Source organism: Elgaria multicarinata, chromosome 8, assembly GCF_023053635.1.
Source record: "Elgaria multicarinata webbii isolate HBS135686 ecotype San Diego chromosome 8, rElgMul1.1.pri, whole genome shotgun sequence".
Taxonomy (NCBI): domain Eukaryota; kingdom Metazoa; phylum Chordata; class Lepidosauria; order Squamata; family Anguidae; genus Elgaria; species Elgaria multicarinata.
Genome location: NC_086178.1, coordinates 45,635,575 through 45,659,394, shown reverse-complemented (window position 1 = coordinate 45,659,394; position 23,820 = coordinate 45,635,575). Strand labels below are relative to the sequence as shown.

Genomic DNA, 23,820 nt, shown 5'->3' with positions numbered 1-23,820 from the left:
CAAGACTAAATAAAACACACTAACCTAACCTAATAGTGAAGATGTTGCTGTGGCCTTATTATTATTACTACTATTATTGTTAATTTATTAGATGCCTTTCTCAAAGAAGACTCAAGACAACTTACAACAAACTTAAAACATACTAAGTGTAAAACACGTATAAGTAAAGATCACTGTGTTGTGGTCTAATATAAGGCTATCGCTATATTTGTGCATCTGGTCTGTCTCATGATAGACATGAACACACCAGTGTTAGTTCTCAGGTGCTAAGTTTACTGTAGTTTTCTTTTTGATTATTTTGGTTTTCTGGATTTTTATACTTTAAAAAAACACTGTGTACATAATTTAATATTTATCTTTCTAGTTCCCCCTCTCTCATGTATGCCTAGATCTCTAGATATTCTTTCTTTTTTGTATAATTTTGATTTTTTTTTATCATTTTAACTTCTGTATAATTTAACTATTTTTCTAACATAACCCAAAGGGGCAACACTTGCCGGGCCCGGCGGCTTCGCCGGGGAATCAGCTGCGTCCTTGGCGCCGCCCACCTGCCCGCCGGCCTCCTGTTGCCAGCGAAAGAGCCACCCGGGCCCACCCGGGTGGGAGAGCTCGGCGGAAGAAGCCGCCGGCGGCTTCTTCCGCCGAGCTCTATGACCCGGGTGGCTCTTTCGCCGGCTACAGGAGGCCGGCGGGCAGGTGGGCGGTGCCAAGGACACAGCCGATTCCCCGGCGAAGCCGCTGGGCCCGGCAACTCTTCACCCCGTCCCCGCGAGGGGCGATGCGGGGCCGCCTCCTCCTCCTCCTCCTCTTCTTGGAACGCTTAAGGTACTGTCTACAGCATCGATTTCGGGGCACACTGCAGCCGCACTCCAGGCGCCCCGAAGACTGTGTGTAGATTCCCCCCTGGTCCTCAGTTATTTAGGGCTATGTAAACAAGTCCCGGAATCTTAAACCTGCTCGGTAGAATATAGGCAGCCAGGACAGTTTCCCTGACACAGGTGTAATATGCTGGTGATAAGCCACTTCCATTACCAACCTGGCTGCAGAATTCTGCACTAACTGCAGCTTCTAAACCAAACTTAAGGGCAGCCCTACATAAAACTCATTGCAATAACCCTATTCTGAGTTATTATTAATGCAAGGATCAAAACTGAAACCAGAGCTGAATGGCACAAGATCATTCCAAGCTGGGAGAGTGGGCATCCAAATGGCAGATGCGGTTCAATCAAAGCAAGTGTAAGGTGATGCACACTGGGGCAAAAAACCCCAAGTATAACCTAATGGGATCTGAGCTGGCAGTGACCAAACAAGAAAGAGATCTTGAGATTGTGGTGGACAGCTTGATGAAAATGTCCACCCAGTGTGCGGCCGCTGTAAAGAAAGCTAACTCCATGTTAGGCATTATAAGAAAAGGAATAGAGAATAAAACGGCCAGTATCATACTGCCCTTATACAAAACGATGGTGTGACCACACTTAGAATATTGTCTACAGTTCTGGACACCACACCTAAAAAAGGATATTATAGAGCTGGGAAAAGTGCAGAATTGATTAAGGGGCTGGAGCATCTCCCCTACAAGGGAAGGTTACATCAACTGGGATTGTTTAGCTTGGAAAAAAGGAGACTAAGGGGAGACATGATAGAGGTGTACAAAATTATGCATGGTATGGAGAATGTGGACAGGGAGACATTTTTCTCCCTCTCTCAAAATACTAGAACCAGGGGTCATCCCATGAAACTGATTGGTGGGAGATCCAGGACAAATAAAAGGAAGCACTTCTTCACACAGTGCATAGTTAAATTATGGAACTCACTGCCACAGGATGTGGTGATGGCCACCAATCTGGATAGCTTCAAAAGAGGGTTGGATAAATTCCTGGAGGCAAAGGCTATCAATGGCTACTAGCCCTGATGGTTGTGTCCTATCTCCAGTATTTGAGTCAATAAGCCTGTGAGCACCAGTTGCTGGGGAACATGGGTGGGAGGGTGCTGTTGTACCATGTCCTGCTTGTTCATCCCTGGCTGATGGCTGGTTGGTCCCTGAGTGAACAGAGTGCTGGACTAGATGGACCCTTGTTCTGATCCAGCATGGCTCTTATGTTCTTACTGGTATCCTTCAAGGATGTCTACAGTTTGCCTCACCATAACGCTCTCAAGAACCTTCCCCTTCTCTGTGGAACTCTCTGCCCCTGGATATCAGGCTGGCGCCATCACTAAGCTGCTTCCGGCACTTCCTGAAAACAACTTCCAATTCGCCCATCCATGTCTCAATCCATGCCAGGTTGGCTCCCTCTTCCACAATCAAGTATTTTATATCACTATAAATTATTTTCAAACAAGTCTTGGCTAAATGGAACATCTCAATACAGATTGCTTAATCCATGAGCCATGACAATTGGGAACATTGGATCAAAGGACTATTCTGGAAATGTGGCACAACATTAAAATCTCTGTTTGCATTCACATTTCCTATCTGGCAATATGAGAAAACACTTAAGAGAACCGGGTTTTACAAATTGCCACACTGTCTATGTAGCTCATAGGATCAGTCAGTCAGTTCCCAGGACACAACATGTACTTTTGTGCCTCCCAGAGGGTGAATTTAGTTATTCCACCCTGCATTGACAATCAAGATCTCTTCTAGTCTTCCAAATCTTTTTGCTTGTTGTTACACATTCTTTTTTGGGTGAGGGGGGTTTCATGATTGTAGTCAGAGTTGCATCAGGCACCATCAATTTCCTATAACCTACCTCACTCTGTGCCCTCTCCACTCCTACAAAATGGGTGAAGCACTTTTCATGGGATCTGTAATAGGTATTGGCATGAGATCACACATAGCCCACACCCAGAAAATCCAGGGATGAGGGAGAAGCCAAGAACTGGCACATAAGTAGCAAGATTAAGCTATGAAATGTTAGGAGAGAGTGGAGGCAGACTGGGGGGGGGGGAATCTACACTACTGCTTTAAAGCACTCTAAAGCGCTTTATAACAGTTTTGACAACTGTTGGGGCCCAGGACACACTGCATATACAGTTTTCAAAATGTTTTCAAAGTGCTTTAAAAGCAGTAGTGTAGATTCCCCCCCCCCCCAGGTCAGGTAAAGCTGAGGTATTTAGGAAAATTCTCAGCTGAACCTGAAAGAACTTTCAAAAGTACCTTTATGTACATCTTTGAATTCTCACCCATGGGGTGATATGGAGAATATCACAAGTGACTATCTTCTGTTTATCTTCCACAGAGGAAGCTATATCTCTTTGGAAGATATATAGAAGGCATGCTACAGATTACTGGTATGTCCATGTCCATACTGTGCAATCTCAGCATTGCTTAGTAATCCCAACATTTTGGCAGCTGTATGCTTTCATAGGAAGCTGCCTTATAATGAGTCAGACCACCAGAACCATCTAGCTCAGTATTGTCTACATTGACCAGCAATGGCTCTACAAGCAGAGGTGGGCAACTTACCCATCCCTGCTCTATAGGATTTCAAGCAGGGATCTTCCACAGCCCTACCTGAAGATGTCAGGGGCTGAACCTGGAACCTTCTGCATACAACACATGTGTTGCTCTACCACTGAGCAACTGTCCTTTCCATCCATGGTCAAGTAGTCATCCATCCTTCTCAGGCCCAGACCCAGATCACTTATCTTCAACATTCATCAACTTCATGTGACACTGAAAATCTTCCTAGCCACTCCACACAATTCTCTCCTAAGTCTTGGGTTTGGCTGAAAAATGCCTGCTAGAATGAAGATACGCAGTGGTGGTCTGTCATTCCATTTCAAGCTCATCTGCCTCCTCCATCTACATATACCAAGGTCTTTCTGCTAGTATCTCAGCTGCTTTTTCTCATGCAGGGCAAGATTCTCTTCTTTTCTGATGTGAGAAGTAATGGATGCCCTGTCAGAATATTCTCCTTATGAACCCTCATGCACAAGACATAGCACAGGACTGTTACAAATTAGTTGCTGACCAGAGTGTTACTGAAACTGAATGGAAAGCCAGTGCGCTATGCTGGAGCAAGTGATGTGCTAGGATTAGGGACACAAAACTTCAAATCCCTGCTCTTCCATAAAGCTCCCTTATGAGCCTGCCTGCGCTTTGAGATCTTCTGGGGGAAGCCCTTCTTTCAGTCCCACCACCATCACAGGCATGACTGGTGGAAACACGGGAGAGGGCCTTCTCGGTGGCAGCCCCAGTGCTCTGGAACTCTCTTCCCAGGGAAGCTAGACTGGCTCCCTCTTTGATGTGCTTTCAGAGGCAGACAACCTTTTTTGTTCCAGCAGGCCTTTGGTGATTAATCCGGGCCTCCATCTGTGCTAAGGACTTTTAAAATTGTCATGTATTTTAAATGTTTTAATATTGGAATATATTTTAAACTTTTGTATATTTCTATTCATAGGTTTTAAAATGTATATGTTTTAAATTTTGTAAGGCCGCCTTGAGTTCCAGTATTGGGCAAATGGCAGGATACTACTACTACTACTACTAATAATAATAATAATAATAATAATATGTGGTCCAGTCATTTTCTCTTCAACTATCCATGCGAGCTGCCCTGCGTATCTTGGGGGATGGGTGACATAAAATGTAATAAATAAATCCATTTATTGAACCACTTTGGGGCTTTTAAAACACCATTTCAATTAAAAGAAATCATCGTGGTTTAAATGAATATCGAGCAATGATATCTCATGTAAATAGGCCGTAAATAGGCCAGCTACATCAACTTCATTTAAAGTGGGTTCTCCCAAAGGCTTTGTGAAATTGGATCTGGAACAGCAGCATCACTACTAGTGAGCACATAAGATGAGAAACGACTGTTCAGTTGACTAGTACATTTGCACCTCTGTGAAGTCATACATCTCTTTGATTTTATAATATACACCAGCCTTCTCAGTGTCCTCCAGAGGTTTTGAATTTTAGCTCAGGTCACCATGGCCAATGGTCAGAACAGCTGGGAGTTTATTTATTTAGTAGATTTCTAAACCATCCGGTAACTAATTTCTCTGGGCAGATTACAGCCAAAGTTGTAGTCCAAAACATCTGGAAGGCACCAGTTTGGGGAAGGCAGGTATACACTGATATTTTTCTTAAGCACCTAATAGGATGGAAGAATTCCACAAGATGCTCATATCAGGGCTTAGTTGGCTGGAGTCTCCTCTTTGATCTCAGTGGCCTCTGATTGGGCCATTTCTCATATTCAGTCCCACCCACTCCACACCACACCCCAGAACTCACTACTGTGTACTTAAGGGTGAGGGCAATCCATAGCCAAAGAAAGCAGATCTCTTATTTGTCCAAAATAGCAAGCATACCTGATGTAGAAGCTTTTATTGGAGGGCTGGGCAACATATGTTTTCACCTACAATTCCCATCAGTCGAAGCCAGCAAAGCCAATGGTGAGAGATGCTGGGAGTTGTAGGCCAAAACATCTCAAGGGCCATAAATTGCGCACCCCTGATTAATAGGGTCCTAGGCCTGACCTTCTTTGGCATATTAATGCAAGGAGTTCTCGTTGACTAATAAGGCTGCTCTCTCTGGAGTACCCACCCCTTTCTGTGCCAGAACCGATGGTGGATGTAGGCAGGCTAAATGCTTGTCCAGTGTCCCTTGGGCCATCGGTTCAAGAGCCAAAGCAGGCTTTGAGTCTTGACACAGACACAAGCTTTGCGCAAATTAGTTTTTAAAAATATCTGGACTCTTGGCAAAATTACAAAAGTCTGGACATTGTTCAGTCCATTTTTATGAACCTGTGGAAATGCTGGATTGGAATACGAAGCCCATTCTTGCAAAGCTGTTATGCCAGAATGCAGATGTGGACAACATTTGTCGACAAGTGTTACATGGAAACTCTCTCTCTCTCTCTCTCTTATTCTGCACAGGAAATACAGAAAGGGTTAATTTTCTCCCCCTGTCGCACTTGTGGGCTTGCTGTCCATTTTCCTGCTGGTTATTAGATTCTTCACAGCTATTAGGTTTGTTTGAATAAGCTCTTTGTGTAATAGCATTTTCCCACGTCCCTGCACTTGCTGAGCAGTCGCGTGTCCTAAGTCAGAGAGGAGCCGTAGCCATGAATTCTTAAAGGAACTTTTTTTAAAAAAAATCCCAAACCAGACATCTGCCTTGGAGAGAATTCACTAACATCTGCCATATCCCCTCCCCCCCCCCACCTATTTTCAACAGTCGCTTTCTTTCCATCTTAAAAAGTACAGGAACAGATGTTTAAAGTTGTTTTCTTTTTAAACAGTGTGAAATGTGGACAAATACTGAAAAAGAGGAGGGGGGCTAATAAAAGCAGAAAGACTGGCCCCAATGCTTTGGGAAAACCCAGAAAGAAAAGTGCGGCTTTGTCTTTTCAAGGGAAGGCACCTTTTCACTGAAATCTGGCATTGAGCAATGTAACAACAACAACAAGAAGACGACGAAAGCAAATCACAAAGTACTTCCTTGAATAATGCACAGACACATTTGCATTCGTGTGCATATTCCCATTCGATTACAAGCACAGATGTCATACTTTGCCTGAATGAGAAGTTATTCTGCAGTCTACCAAGTTCCTACAGTAACCATGAATGAAAATTTTAAAAAGGAGCAGCCTGCAGTTAAACCAGTCACTGCTATTCTTGACACTCTTCTATGAATGCATAGACCCTTACATGAATAACCACACAGGATAATATAGGTCATACTTGTGAAAGCTCTTGCATATTTGATAGATGCAAACATCCTATTTGGATTCTAATGGTAAAAGGGTGCAGGCATCTAGAACAGTTAGAGGTCAAGAGCCAAACTAGACATGGGACGGGAGATTCATGATTGGATCTTCACTTTATTTTGCTTTGATTAAAAGCACCTGTGGAAGCCCCCGAATTTGAATTGGGGCTGCAACACTGAGGAAGGAGGATACACACCCGATGGAAATCACACACACCCTGCCCCGAAGCTCCTATTAGCCATGGATGGGAGAAAGGATGGGAATGATTTAAAGATGGGGAAAGAGCTCCATCACACCTACTTTTTTTCCTGGTATGCATCCACGATTTCCACCTCCGTTTCATTAGCACGTCAAGTGCTGGTCACTTTCACATGCAAGCGTAGCTCGCGCTTCCAGGTATTGTCACTGTGCTCGCCCCACCCTGCCCCTTTTCCTTCCCCCTCCAGTTCATTGGTTCTTGTGGTTGATGTACATTGTGATGGACATGGGCACCTTCCCCCTTACTCTGGTTTTGTTGTCTACTGTTTTAATTAGGGATGTGCTCCACTTCTAATCGGTCCGGCGAATTAGAAGCGGAGCGGGGGGCTTCGCCTGCCCTTAAGTGGGAGGCGAAGAGGATTGGGGGGTCAGCGGAGCGTGGCGAAGAGGATCGAGGTGAAGGCGGATCCTTCGCCTCGATCCGGAGCTCTGCCGGAAAGGTAAGTGGGGTTTACCGGGCGCTGGCGCTGTCGCCCATGCGGCGACAGCGGCAGGGCCCGGTAACCCCTCCCCCGCCCTCCTCTCCCTTACCTGCCTCCGTCTGCGGTCCATCGGCGTCTTCAATTGAGCCCGCGGTTCAACCAGGAAGTCTGGGCCGCGCAGAGGCAGGTAAGGCCCCCTCCCCCTTGGTCCCTTACCGGGCTTTGCCGCCGTCGCCGCACGGGCGGCGATGGTGGCAGGGCCCGGTAAACCTCCCGCCCTCCTCTCCCGGCCTTACCTGGCACCACTCCCCTCCACTGCAGAGCTCCGATTCGGAGCCGGAGCTCCGCGGCGAAGAGGAGCGGAGTATGGGCGGAGCGGCGCGGAGCAGAGCGGGCCAACCCGAAATTTTCGGATCAGCCCGAGGGGCGGAGTGGGGGGTCCATGCACACCCCTAGTTTTAATGATTTGGTGTTTGATCGATTAGGCGCTGTTTCTACCTTTCGAGGGGTAGAAATAACAATTAGAGAGCAATGAGAGAGAGGGGTTGGAGCAGCAAAAGTACATTCGAGCAACTCAGCACACCCTCCTCTTTCATCAGCAAGACCGCCCTTCAACACAGTCGCCCCCAAGAAGGGAGGTTCTGCGACAATACACAGGGACAGGAGGGCAGTTCTGTCCCATGTGGAGAAAAAATGCCACAAGAAAGGGGGCGCTGTTGTCATTACAAATGAATTGGATTATATTCAAGAGGTTGAGAGGCAACTCTCCAAAACCACATTTGACATATTCCTATTCTCAGATTCTACTGAGGAATACCAGGAGGAAGTATGCAACCCGATGAAGAAATTTCCCACAGAGGCGCGAAACCAAATCTACATGGACAAACCATCTTCTATCTGCTACCCAAAATAGAAAACCCTAGCAACCCTGTACACCCCTTTGTCACAGTTGGTGTGTCTGTTATACAGACACCATTCTCAGATTGTATAACACCAATACTCCAAGTCAGAATAACAGGAACATAGAATAGTAGAGTTGGAAGGGGCCTATAAGACCATTGAGGAAACTACAACCCATTGACAATCTCCCAGAAACACCATTCTGCTACCATGGATGTTGAGGTCATCTACACCAACAAAGGTGGATTACATGCCATCAGAAACATAATCACTGATGGCACTAAAACATATCTAGACACCAAACCCTGCTACTTTGTACTTACCCACAATTACTTCAGCTTTGGGGAGAACATATCTTTTCAGATCAATGGCACTGTCATGGGTAATTCCATGGCCCCACAGTATGCCAACATCTGCATGGCTGACTTAGAACAACACTTTCTCAGCTCCTGTCCCCAAAAGTCTCTTCTCTACCTGAATCATTGATGATGACATCTTTATTATCAGGACAGATGGACAGGAAACCCTGATGAAATTTCATCAGGACTTTGGTAACCTTCACAGTAACTTTCACACCACCATCAACCTCAGCCTAGACTGGTCCACACAACAGATTCACTTTCTGCACAAATTTGTGCAACTAAATAATGAACATATACATTTGACCAGGCTGAGCTGAAAGCAATGAAAGGGAGAACAGGGCCATTCTACCACCCCTGTTGAAAAGCCTCCCACATGAAGGCTCCTCCTACCTCAACTGCTACCACCAGGAGCAATTCCAGAAGACTGAGCTGAAGGAGACGCAAGGAAGAACAGGGCCATTCCAGCAGCTCTGCTGCAAGGCCGCACTCATGAAGGCTTCTCCTCTTTCAACTGTTATCTTCATAGTTTTTGGTTTTGGTGGGCAGGGACTGTCCTGTTTAATTGATTATATGTAAGCCACATTGGCTGAGGAGAGACATAAAAAGACTTCCAAGTAAACAAATAAGTACTTCCTTATAACCTACTGATTGCCTCACATACTTACACGTGTCCAGCTTCCACAAGAAATATTCATTGTTTACAGCCAAGCCCTAAAATACAATACAGTTATTGGACAGAGACTCACAACTTAAGGGTTTAAATCAGGCATTCCTCAGACTACAGTACTTAGCCAACAAGAGAAACAGATCTACAAGGCCAGATTAGTACCAAAGAATAATCTACTATAGGACAGATACAGAAAGGAAAACAATAGAAGACCCCTTCTTATCACCTACAGTTCCCAGCCCAAACAACTCAAATAGACCATCAATAATCTATCGCAACTTCTGGACAATTACTCTTCCCTCGCAGAGGCCTTGAATGGTAGGCCTGTACTTGCTTGCTTATGGACAGTAGCCCCCTACTCACTAGCAAGAACAACTCACAAAGCAAGAATAAGACCACAGGGACCAGACCAACCCAAATATTAGCTGTGTCCCCATATCTCTGACAACGTTATTAACGGCACCCACAATATCATGGATTTCATTCGTTTGCTCATCTTCCAATGGGATATATGCCATCTTCTCTCAGCAATGCCCTTCTGCATTCTACAGAGGGCAAACAAGCCAGTCTCTGTGGAAAATAATATATGGACACAAATCTGAGATGAGAAATGGCAGTATCCAATGAATGGGAGAACAACTCTGTCACTGAGCTTAAAGTAGCCATTGTGGAGTAAAGAAACTTCAAAGGGAGGTTCAGGCAAGAAAGTGCTGAGGTAGATTCAATTCTTTTTTCTTTGAACCACGTTCCTTCCACTGTGTGAACTCACTTCAGCGTTGAGCTGGAGGCGTTCCGGGATGGACAGCAACCACTGATAGGTCGCTGGAAGCCGGGCAGAGGGCAAGAGGCTGGCCTAACGAGCTGAATGGCCGCCAGAAACCCTGTGCTCCCTCCTGACGTGGGGATTTCCTGGCCCCACCCAGCAGCAGCAATACCATGGGGTTTTACTGGGAAGGAGCGGTAAAGCAGCCCCGTGAAGCCCCCCATCCCCCTTGTATGAATTGATTTATCTAGTGTCAGGATGTTTGTGTTATCAGCAGCAACTGTTTTGTGAATAGCCATTGTTAATGATGAGATTGTAATTGTCAGTACTTTCTGCATTTAATTTCCTTCTGAACTCACTATTTACAATTTCCCCCACCAACAGATGTGCTGTATCGATACCTGGAAGTCAGTGTAACACTTCATGCGTCTGATCAAGTGGGCCACAGTCCACAAAGGTTTATGCCAGAATAACTTTGAACACCTTTAAGGTGCCAGAAGACTCTTTGCTGTTTTTGCTGCAATAGACTAATAGGGCTACCACTCTGGAAATTCTCCAACGTTTTAAATCTCCAAGGCCCCTAATTGCCAACATACCTGCAACCTCTCTCATTGAGCCAGTTTACATGAACAAAACCAATTGTCATGTGTGGAGGGTTGTTTCCCATGTTGCCTGGATTTGGGTGACAGGACAAGCCATGCCTGGGCAGTGATTATGGAAATTGTACTCTGCACATGCCCAACATGCACCACAATTTAACTAAATCACAGCTTTTTGACTGTGTGAACCATTGACTAAAAACACTGAAAGACAGGTACAGACTCAATTCTCCCAAAATGATTGGGCAATATAGCCTTACACTTTTTGCCTCACATCTCTGATTCTACAAAGTCTAATTACTTTAAAAAAAATTAAAGTTGGGAATGTGTGCCAGCTAATGGCATGACTAGAATCCATGTACAACCCAACCAACTGGCAATATGGCAACCTAACTATTATTAATACAAACTCAAATCTTTGCATACAGTTATGCCAATCAGTAGGTAAGCAGAGGTAAGCAATAACCATGTAGAAGGTACAGATAAAATTAAAGCAGCACACCTGTCCAGAGGTGGATAAACACCATGGTGTGTGTGTGTGTGTGTGTGTGTGTGTGTGTGTGTGTGTGTGTACACACACACACACAGAGAGAAAGATAGAGACAGAGAGTGAGTAAAAGAAAACTATGTTTTACACAACACTATGGAAAACAATTGCTACATAACTTATTGAATCATCTTCTGTGCTTTCCTGGAAACAAAAGACTTGAAAAAGACCTTCACATATTAATCTCCTGAAGAAGTCTTCTTGAGTAGAAAGGGGCCATGCTGCTGTCCCCCACCCTTGACATCATGTAGGTTCCACAGCTTTGCTCCTGACATCCACATGTTGAGTGCGAACATCTGCATAGGGGAAGCCTACACATGCACATTTGCCCTAAGCAGACATCCACACTCAATAAACGGAGGTTGGGAGTGGCACTGGTGAAACACACAATGTTGGGACCTGTATGGAGTTGTACTCATGGAGATCCCTTCATGCAGTTAATACATGGGTTTCCTTAATGTCTACCAGTTATAGCATTGAAGCCAAGATATGTATTGCAGCTCATGAATGACTGCAGCCCAGAGTCCCTATTTAGATGCCAAGCATTAGAATGGATCTGTTATACTTCTTAATGCAGAGTTTCTTTTGAGGGGAGGATGAAGAGAGAGAGAGAGAGAGAGAGAGAGAGAGAGAGAGAGAGAGAGAGAGAGAGAGAGGTAGGTTTCCCAGATGAAAAGTGGGATCTGCACACAAAGATAGCCCAGCTACAAACCCCAGTAGCCCAGGTGTATATCTCAACTGGTTTCAAGCTATTGTTTTTCTCCCCTTGGGAATTGGTGCCAATTGAGTAGGGAGCCATGTAGCCTCCATGGAGTGCTCTCAGATTTTTTTTTGTCTCCCTCTTAACAAAAGATTTCTGCCAAGCAAAGCTTTGCAGAGGCTGGACATCTGTCGTTCTTTGGGAGCCCTGTGTGTATGTGTGTGTGTGATCTGGCCATTCAAAAGTAGTGACCTGTCAGCCTTGATGGATGGTCACAAGCCTCTGGTCTCAACCCCTCCTGTGGGAAAAGAGGGCCAGCCAAGCAAGGGCCTCATTCACATGCTAATACCAGGCTATAAATGCAAGCAGAGTGCAGCGCGAATGTAAGAGAAAGCCCAGACGGCAAGGGGAGCAGCCAGCGGCCAAAGGGCTCTCTCCCTTTTCCTCCCCTAAGCTAAGCCTTAGGGCGGGCAAGGTGGATTACAATGACTGCCAGCGGTATGCAGAAACCTTCCAACACCAAAGAGGAAAGGAAGGTAGGTCACATTTTATCAATGGCTCAGTATCTGCATGGTAAACAGTTGCTGCTAACTGTATATAGGCGGAGGGTTTTAAGCACACTGTGGTGGCTATCATTTACTAAGCTTCATGAAGTGGGGCCCCTTGAATGATCATCAATTATCTGTCAAGTGGCTTCCTGTAGACCCTGTGTAGTGGTAAGCTGACAGCTACCTAGAAGTAGGTGTAGTTGTTTGATACAAAAGGTGTGAACAGAATGCTGGACTCGATAGATCCAACGTGGCTCTTCTTATGTTCTTACAAAATGTAATGTGTGCACAAGCCCTGATCATGTGTGAATTTATCTACATACACACGCACACACATGCATTATATATAACAGAGCTGAATTTTTTCCACATGTAGCCTAGTAGAAAAATAGCCTAGTAGAAAATTAAACCTACATAGAGTAGACTGTTTGTACAGCAAAGCCCCCCCTCCCCAAAGAAGATCATGTGCACTTACAATTAAGTGTACATTGTTGTAGCAATGAAAAACCTGGTGACATTGGCTGGTTTTGATGATCCGCTTGCCATTATTATGATCTGCCTGCCATCAATCATTACAAAACTACAGTTGTAAGTAGTCTCTTTGGTTGTCAAAAAGATTGTCTGAATGAGTGGATGGGCTGAGGAATACAAACTTATTAATAAATTCTGGACCCAAGACTATAAAAGATAATGGGGAAACACATCACATAAAAACTGTTGTGACAGTTTTGCAATGTGTGCAGAACCCACATTCCAGACAGTATTGAACTCACAGGTTGCTGTTTTTCTCTTGGTAATTGGGTTGTTGGAGAATATGAACACTGCAATCCTATACACACTTACCAGGGACTGAGTCTCATTGAACAGAGAAGGACTTACCTTTAGTAAACATGTATGGCATTGTGGTATCAGTTTTGCTTGTCTGGATTGATTAAAAAATTACCTGGATGAATATCCGTTATTTGAATTTTCATAACAGTGAGTGTTTTACAATTGAAGTGTTTAAATACTGGCCACAGAGGTTAAGACTGCAGAATCTTGCCAACCATGCCCGTGAATTATTTGCTTTCAGATGGAAAAGGGATCTACTGTACGTTTACAAACTGAATCCTATATACTTTCTCTACAAAGCCCTACATGCATTTGAATTGACCAACAGCATGATTGAAACCTTCACGTGGAATAAACTAACATTCTCCTATTATAATTTCAGTTAAGAAAACCTTTGATTGAAAGGAAACGAAGAGAGAGGATTAACAATTGCTTGGATCAGCTCAAGGAGACTGTTGTTGGGGCCTTTCAACTTGATGTAAGGATTGATTCTTCTTCCTCTTCCTCTTCCTCTTCCTCTTCCTCTTCCTCTTCTTCTTCTTCTCCACCATCATATCTCTGCTTTTGCTCTCCCCAATTGTTTGGTTTTTCAGCAACTTACAAACTGATTTCTTATCTCAAACCCACTTTGTTGTTTCATTTTTTAAATAGCAATCTAAACTTGAAAAAGCAGATATCCTTGAAATGACAGTAAAACATCTCCAGAATATCCAAAACAGCAAAAATATGGGTGAGTATGGGATTTTTGTATCTACATGGTTTGTGTATGGAATGTTTGGTCTCACTTCTATAACTCTGGAACTCCCCAATGAAATGGGAAAGGCACTCAAAGCAAAAATGAAAAAATAAAATATATAGAAGATGTTTCACATCCAGCTCAATGTTAAATGATAAAGTCGTAAACTCTTTACCATTTATAGAATAAACCTACAATGCAGAAAGGTTTAAGCAGGGACTAGTGGGGTAGCATCCAATGTTACTCCTACATATAGTAGCCCCATTGGAATGAATGAGACTTAAGTTAGGTCCCATTCATTTCAATGGGGCTACTATCTGTAGGAGTAACATAGGATACTACCACTGGATTCCACACTAAATAGAAGATACTATGGGCACATCTACACCAAGCAGGATATTCCACTATAAAAGTGGTATGTAAAAGGCAAGAGCCACACTACTGCTTTATAGTGGTATTGAAGTGCACTGACAACTGTTGGGGCCCATTCACACATACCATACTGCTTTCATACTCCTATATCCTGCTTGATGTGGCTCCTGCCTTTTATATACCACTTTCATAGTGCAATATCCTGCTTGGTGTAGATGAGCCCTAAGACTACAATCCTATATACATTTACCTTGTAATAAATCCTATTGAACCCAATGGGGCTTACCTTTGAGTAGATGTGTATTTGATTGCATTGTAAGGGACTTCCCAGCAAGCAGCTCTTAATGTGTTTTTGAAGGCTCTCCATACACCACTCAGCCTCATCAACTTTGTAGTAATATGGCATTCTCCAAGCAATCACATCAAAAAGTTTTGTGCTGAAAAAAGGAACATTACAATTCCCTTGTGAAATGTGGTTCTGTATCAGTCACCCTTGCTGTATATTGCTTGTCAAATGAAAGAGGACAAATGAAACAGTTCTCTACCATGTCCACATGATATTGTGACTACTTTTAGTTTGGGAGTTTAAACAAAATGCTTTAGAAGCTGAGCAATCCCACTCTGTAGTACACTTGGACTAGTGCCTGCACCTAGCCTAATTTTAACATTAGGATAAGGCTATCAATGGGTAGTAGTCATGATGGTTATATATTATCTCCAGAGACAGTATGCCTGTGTATACATTTTTGGGTTGGTTTTTTTTGGCAAAAACGATTGAAAGGTTTCTATTGCACTAAAGTTCTACTTGTGCATTTCCCATAATCATGAACAGAAGGCTGGACTAGATAGTCCTTTGGTCTGTTTCAGCATGGCTCTTTTTTATGCTGTTAAAAATGTTTAAAGTATTTAGTCATCCACAACATGTGGGTTGATTTTGTGCTATAGTTTTTGAATCAAAGCTTAGGATGGAGCATAGGAAGCTGCCTTATAATGAGTCAGCCTATTGGCCTAGCCCAGGATTATCGACACTGACTGGCAGCAACACTCCAGGGTTTCAAGTAGGATTTTTTTTCCAGCCCTACTTGGAAATACTGGGAATTGAACCTGGGATTTTCTGCATGCAAGGCAGGTGCTCTGCCATTGAGCCATGGCCCTTCCCTAGATTTATTGCTAGACCTGTTCGACCATTGTGTAAAAGCTGAAAACCATTTGTGACATACATTCCCTGAATCTCTGAATAAGCTCTATGAGTGAATCTATATAGCAGTTTTGAGGAGGGAAGATGTGCTTCAAATACACACTTCATTTTTGCAGTCCCCATACACCTATGGTGGCATCTCATGCCAGTATCTCACATATCCACACTGTAAAGGTTAATGAAAAGAGTTGGTATAGGCCCATGAAAGAACGTGCATGCTTTAACGAAGTACTTTATTTCTTAATATTCCATTTTTAACAGTGTACAGTTGCCAAGCTGAGAGGGAGGGAAGCAGTTGACTGCATGTGCCTATTTTGGTACATGATATTGATACTTAAAATTTAAGGGCTGTAGATCACCTATGGAAGTTTTACTATTGGTTACTCTAATAAATTATTGGCTAGGTTCACACAATATGATAACCCACACTCAAAGTTGAGTATGGGTTGAGTGTGGATTGTCATTGAACTGTGAGTTGTTGTTGAACCATAGGTTGTTCTGTTGTCTGAACCTAGCCATTCTAATAAAAACAACCCATAGTCCACAACCCAATTGGGTTCTCTTTATGGGTTGTTCGTGGTTAACAAACCATGTTTTGTAAGCACAGCTGGGTTCAGGCAACACAGCAACCCATGGTTCATCAACAACCCATGGTTCAATGGCAACCCACACTCAAGCCACATGCAAACTTCAGTGTGGGTTATCAGGTTGTATGAACCCAGCCGTTGACTGGAGCTCTTGTCTTTAAACACTCAATATGGCTGCAATCATATTTTGCTATTTGAAATTTCAGTTTCACAGGAACTGCCAGGGCTAGAACTGGGTATACCACTTGAGCTTCTAAGGCTATGGGTTGGACTATCTCCAGTGATGGGGAATGTGTGAGCCTCCAGATGTTGTTCGACTACAACTCTCATGATTCCTCTCTATTGGCAGTACTGGCTTGAGCTGATGGGAGTTCATAGAATCATAGAACAGTAGAGTTGGAAGGGGCCTGTAAGGCCATCGAGTCCAACCTCTGCTCGATCTATGAATCCACATTAAAGCAAACCAACAACTTGTCATACTCAGTAAAGGCTTCACAGATACTGGGGTGGTTCTGTCCACAACAGCAATTGGGTTCTCTTCAACAGCAAAGGCCTCAAAGGGTTCCTGTTCAGGTTGGAGCTATGTCTGAGCAATAATAGCCTTTCTCAGTTCTGACTTTCAGCTCCCACTTGACAGCTGCCTATGACTCAACTGTGCAAACAGCCCTTATACAAAATACTGAGAAACTTGTGCTGATATAAGTGCAAAGTGTTGTAGATAAAACAATCTCTGTACCAAAATAATTCAATAGCATATCAGGGTTGTAGTAGCTACTTGTACATAGCTGCTGTGGGAAGCTAAAAAATGAGGTGGTCCCTATAGATTTAAAGTGCTTTTGGTAGTATTTTGTTCAAAATTTAAGCTACCTAATCTTGGGTGGAAAAAATTAAATGGCTTAGTAATGGCTAAATGGATATTACCTCAAAGTTAAACGCAATAGATTATATTATTAAAAGTTATTCACTAGGGGTGCAATCCTCTGCATGTTTAAACAGAAAAAGTCCTACAACTCCCAGCATTTCCTGGTCAGACAATGGGAGTGCTGTAAGTTGTAGGACTTTTTTTCTGTATAAACACACATAGGATTGGGGCCTAAACCGATAGCATAGATATCAACCTAACTGTTTGAAAACATTGGGTTATATCCAGTGTTAGTTTAACTTAACTCCTATTTATTTTAGTAGGTCTACTTTAGCTAGGACTAACATTTCAGTGGGTCTATTCTAAGTAGGACTAACACTAGATACATTGGATACATACAACCCATTATACATCACTGTAATCAAGGTAGACATTGTGAACCCTAAAGGGTATAGACTTCCAGAATTATACGAAACCTGTTCATTGTACGAAACCTATAAATATGACCAAGCACTGTGCATTAAACTGTGTAATTCCTATTGACCAAAGGCAGAGATTGGTGAGCTAAGCACATAAGATGACTATATTTGTGCTTACAAACAGTGCACTAAAGTATAGTGGAAGCTGGTAACTCTGAGTTCGGCATGGCTATGAATCCATTCTGGGTTTCAGTTAGAACCAGCCAGAACTCTAAAAGCGCTATCCAAGGTGCTGAACCTGTTTAGGGCATGGTTTCACAGACCAAGCAAAATCAGAGCCACCACCCTCCGCTGCTAAAGTACTGAAACAGATTATTGGGTTAGCCTGCTGTCAAGGCCAAGAGAATGTGTGTGTGTTTTGGCAACCAACTGTTTGCTCGCCATCTTCTGTAAGCTATATCTTCCATGGTGCAACCTTTCTTCTACAGCTGATGCCCATAGGAGAGGAAACAAGGGTGGGGGACAAAGGCCTCTTTCTACATGTAGCTATAGTGATATAGGAGCCATTTCCCTGTGGAGCAACGTGGGGCTCATGTGAATGATGCAACCAGGTTGGCCGAGCTGATCATAGAGGTCTTTCCCACCACACTGGTAACAACCAACCAGGAGAGAGGGTGCTGATTCTAGACCCACATAATCAGTTTTGCCTCCATGTCTCATCAGTGGCACTCAGCATACAGCCATGCAGAGCTGAGTCTATTCCCACGCATTGCACCTATACATGAAAGAGGCCAAAGATATGCCCAAGGCCATTCAATGAATGCATGGTTGAGCAGGGATTTGAAAATGTGTTTCCTGGGCCAACAACCACACTAACAACTCAATGCCATATTCTGCCTTAATTCTGCTAGTGTTTATAAGATATTTGAAACTACTTTTAATGCTTTGCCAAAGTAAGTAGACTCATATAATTTTCTAATCCCTACCTCATCCTATCCCAGATTGTAAATACACCTAACAAAAAACTTCACTATTATATGCCTATACATAATCTAAAACTGGAACCTAAGGATGCAAGCATAGCTACAAAAAATGTCTACTATTATGGGAAAGGGTCAGCTCAATAAAATACCTGGATTTGGAGGTGATTTCTGGGTGTCTTCCACATTATGTGCATACTGATATATTTATTAACTAAAGAATCTTGATTACATGCTTTTAGTGACTGGGAACATCTTCCATTTTTTATAGATTCCAAAACGGGCCTAGAAGCTCAGCAGAGATACAGCACTGGATACATTCAGTGTATGCATGAAGTCCACAACCTCCTCCTCACCTGCGAATGGATGGACAAGACCCTCGGAGCACGGTTGCTGAAGCACCTGCTGAAATCCTTGCCCAGGTCTACTGAGGAAAGCCACAAGGCAGACCTGAATTCTTCTACCCCTGAGAGCGGCAAGAGGAATGCAACAGGGTCCAGCCAACCTCAGGATCAGTTCTACCACACTGAGGACAAACAGGGGTTAAAAAAGTCATTGCAGTCACAACCGCCCTCACGTTGTAGTCAGCGCGAGTTGTCGCCTCCCAGTCAGATCCTGCAGCCCCATTTTGCACATAATGTTGTTAGCATGGGGTCATTAGACATGTGGAGACCATGGTAAAAATGTCTTCAGGGAAAACAACAACCCTATTTCTAATTTTAGACCCTCTTTTATATGTATCTTATAGATATGTCTCTTTAAAACACTTTTTGGAGCAGGTGTGCTCCTGTAGGTGTACTAAAGACCAGGGTACTTCAGGCCGGAGTAAACCTCTGTGTAGCCTGCATTATAGAAGGCTGCTATTATATTGTATTTATTTAATTCACCTAAATTATTTTATAGAATCTTCTCTTGGGCTCTTTTTAGTGTACGTGACTTATATAATGTTTCTTTTTCATACATTATTAAAAGAATTAACAAATGATTAATAAAAATAGAGACAACAGTGAAATGCTGTCCTTTGTTATGGGCTCATGCAGCTACTTTTCTCCATTCCACCTTACACATCATCTGTACCTTCAGTCCAACTCCGTCCGGGTCCTCGTCTTGACGGCAGCGCATGAGCGCTGTGAGCCCCCAGAAAAATGTCTTGGGGGGGAAAATCTTATTTCTAATCTTAGACCCTCTTTTATATGTATCTTATAGATATGTCTCTTTAAAACGCTTTTTGGAGCCGGTGTGCTCCTGTAGGTGTACTAAAGACCAGGGTACATGCGTAGGATTGCATCCCAGATTGACTTCTGAGAAATGAGTATTTTGGGCAAGCTATGAAGCTTGCCCATTCATAAAAGCACCCACAACACTCTCTGAAACTTCCAAATGTGCCTACTACTGACCCCAAAACATTGGAGAGCCCTGACATAGGCAAAGGCTTGGTCAGGTCTTGATGAAGAAGTAGTAGTGAGAAAATGATCAGCTCTTTGGCATTTTCACTGCAGTAGTAGTAATAAAGCATTATTATTATTATTATTATTATTATTATTATTATTATTATTATTATTATTTAATCCACATATGCCCAAAAGTTATTCCTTAAAAGCAGGTATTGGTTAAAATACTTATTTCGAGTCAAGTTTTTGTTCTTGTTGTGTTAGCGCTAGTAGCTGCCACAATTTTTTGGTTTTATTGGGAGTTTGGGATATGTGTGTTACTCCCATCCACCCCACCCCAGGGTAGCAAGGTAGATGCCCATAATTCCAGGTGAGACACGCATCCGAAATTCAGAAGGAAAGACTGAAAAGAAAACCCTAATTACAAGTGTAGGGAGAATCTAAACTTGAGAGGCAACGTTTGGTTGCTATGGTTTTCCAAGTTGAAAGCAATTTGAAGATGTTCTTTTCAGTTAAAAGTTAAAGAGCAAGGGAAAAGGGATCCCTTACCTAAACAAACACTCTGCATACTAATTAATGACACCCCCTCGGAACCTGGAGGCTAATTATGCACACTAATTTGTTTGATGAGGGTTTGGAAGAGTGAATGTCATCACCTTGTATTTTAGCACCTCTCTTTGTGAAACTCTTCCCCTTTTATCCTCTCCTCTTGAAATGCCATTCGCAGTGATCGCACCAGGATGGCAGGATCAGCAGCTGCCTCTGGGGGAAAGAGGATGCCTCCTAAAATGCTCTAACATCAACACTTCAACCACACACTGGTTCATCCAGAAGCTGAGGCTGCTGGGACAAGCTCATCCTCTGCCTGAGTACCTCTTCCTTACCGGTTGCTGCAAGGCCTCTTCTTCATGACATTGGCATTGCCAGGGCGGCAGGGCCAGCTTGAGACCTTGTGCTGACTGAGGCAGAGCGGCAAACGGTTCTCCCGCCCTTCCCCAAGTCAATCGACGTAGCACAATCCGATGCATGTTGAAATCCCAAGGACATATTCCTATGCATGTTCTGTCTAAACATGCATAGGATTACACCCTACGACACAATGGGCAGCATCCAATGTAGTCCTACTTAGATTAGGCCCATTCACTTCAAAGGGTTTATTCTGTGTCAGAATACCATTGGATACTGCCCTTTTTCTGGAGAAGCCTTATGCAGCAATTCACTCACTGAATACCCCCTCCCCTCCACCTCTGCCTGATACTAAAAAAAAGCTTTCTCCCCATCCAGTGATATGTGAAAGCAGTGGTGGGTTGGTGCTGTCAGCTTTTACAGGAGCCGGTGATCTGTTTCAAAGGGATAGGAAGTCTGAGTCCAACTCCACTCCCTTCAAGTCACCAGCAGATGATTGGTGGTACAATCATGGTTCCCCATCCTACAATCCTATATATGTGTATTCAAATACAGATCCTAGTCTGGGAGATCTGTGTGCACAGCACCCCATTTATCCAGTGGAGGTTGGTGGCTCTTATTTATTTATTTATTACATTTTTATACCGCTCAATAGCCGAAGCTCTCTGGGCAGTTCACAAAAATTAAAACCATGAAGAGCATAAAAACAAAAATGCCAGTGGAGCGTTGAATGCACTCTGGGTTTCAGGGATCTACACTACTGCTTTAAAGCGCTTTAAAGCGCTTTATAACAGTTTTGACAACTGTTTGGGCCCAGAACACACTGCATATACAGTTTTCAAAACGTTTTCAAAGTGCTTTAAAGCGCTTTAAAAGCAGTAGTGTAGATCCCCCCAGAACTCTGAAGGAGCTATTTGAGCCGCCTGCCTCCACTGCATCTATCTATCTATCTATCTATCTATCTATCTATCTATCTCATCATACCTGACTTTTACATCAAGAACCGCCCAGAGAGCTATTGGGCGGTATAGAAATGTAATAAATAAATAAATAAATAGATATGGCTCTCAAGGTGAGCAATAATAAAACAGAATAGAAGGGCGGATTTTTTAAAAAATGGGGAGATTAACTCACTTTTAACCCACAAATTTAGTGGGCTATTTTGCTTCTACCAACCAGTAAACCATTGAAAGAATTCAGTCACTCAGGAAAGTAAACTCCATATGATTAGTCTCTGGAAATTGTTATTACAATATGATGTATCTACAGCAGCACTTGAGGAAGACTTTTCATAGTCCAAAAGGAATCACACTGGCGGTCCACAGATTGCCAGATATAACTTTTATGTGAAATTTACTGCCAGATGTAACTGATATAGTTGTGTTTGAAAAATTGACTGTCTGTAATTGATATGGCTGTTTTGAAAAACCGTTTAGCATAATTGTACCATCAAGTATTAGAAACTTTGCAGTGCTGTTAGGTTTCTTACACTTGGAGTGTTTGTTTTGAATTTCTTAATGGGCAACAATAAGAACCAAAGTTTAAACTGAAAATATAATAATAATAATAACAACAACAACAACAACAACAACAACAACAACACAAATCCACAACCATAAAACAACAACAACAACAACAACAACAACAACAACCATCCCTGCACATGCAGTTCTCATTCCACCAAAGCATTTGCCTGCAGAAGCATTTTGCTTCATCCTCAGTGGATCAGGTAAGAGTGTGGAAATGCATCTTATAAATTTCATTGGCACTTAATTACTGCTGACTATGCTTATGATGGAGGTGAGCATCCCAATTCTAAATGTATTTACTGATTTCAGTATGAGTTACTTCCAAATAAACATGTAGCAGGCCTTTTTGGTGGAAGCCCAAATATGTTTTATCAGATCTCATATAGGTGCATGCAATAACTGTTCATACCTGTTATTCTTCTTATGCTGTCTAAATACCACACACAGCTGGGCAGGGCAGCTGTGTTGCTGCTTGCAAAACACAATTACGGCTAGAATAATGTCAGGGCATGAAGTTAATAGAACCAGGGGGCATTTGATCACAAACAAAGAAAATAACTTTGGAATACAGTGCACTGCTTATTTTCTTATTATGTAAGCCCCTGGCTACTGTTCCTAATAACTGTGTATATTGCTCAATGACTGCCAGAAGGTCATCTGGGGATGTGTGTCTTCTGATACCAAGTGGAACAACTTTGCTAGAATGGATGTGTTGATGCTAGATTTGTGTCAGCCTTGGGGAAAAAGTGTGTAAATTTAGGGTAATTAAAAGTGTATTAGGAATTATCATAAATGTTTTTAAGCATCAGCGACGATGTCCAATGGTCTCATATCACTTATTCTACAGCAGTAACTGCTATTTCACTGAACAGCATGCACACTTCAGGCTCATCTACACCTGCAGCCCTTTGGGGAGTGGGGAAGGATGATCACGAAGTTTTCCACTTTGAGGATCGTCCCTCAGGGGCCACTTGCCAGCAAGTTGTCCCAGAAGTAAAGAGAGATATTCCAGGGCAACATTTATTTATTTTTAAAGAGGAGACATTTGCACAATTGCACAGGTGTGATCCTGCTCGAAAGAACGTGTTTTGTTTTTTTAAACAACCCAACAAACTCGGCCCTGGAAGATGCCAAGTGCCATTCTAAAGATGATGAAAATGCTCTCCCCCGATGCCCACGGACTCCCCAAGCACAGCTCTGTACCCATTTCCTGAGCCCCGCTACTCATAGGGAAGAGAGAGGACCCCAGGAGGGAGAGCCACACCACCTGCAGAGCTCAGGGTGGTCCTGAGATGGCAGAAAAATCCAGGAAAAAAGCCGCCCCAGCTATCCCAGGAGAACTGAGTTTTTGTCCCCAGTTCACCCCAGGATCAGCTGTGTGTCATTTGGATGCACAGGGATGACGTCATGACCACCCCGGGATAAATGGCAGGTGTAGACAAGCCCTTATTTTCATCTGATGGTTGGCAGAGGTTATGCAAAGAAAGGGACGTTTAGAAGATCCAGAGCTTCCCCCAATATCAG

General features: G+C 43.2%; 1 protein-coding gene across 1 annotated transcript; it reads left to right on the top strand.

Annotated features, from left to right (window-relative positions):
* The first annotated feature begins 12,422 nt into the window (after nt 1-12,422).
* LOC134402163 (transcription cofactor HES-6-like) lies at nt 12,423-19,151 on the top strand. Its single transcript, XM_063131509.1, has 4 exons — nt 12,423-12,473; nt 13,699-13,794; nt 13,968-14,046; nt 18,742-19,151. Exons 1-4 carry the CDS (start codon nt 12,423-12,425, stop codon nt 19,149-19,151), a joined length of 636 nt encoding a protein of 211 aa, XP_062987579.1.
* The last annotated feature ends 4,669 nt before the right edge of the window (nt 19,152-23,820 follow it).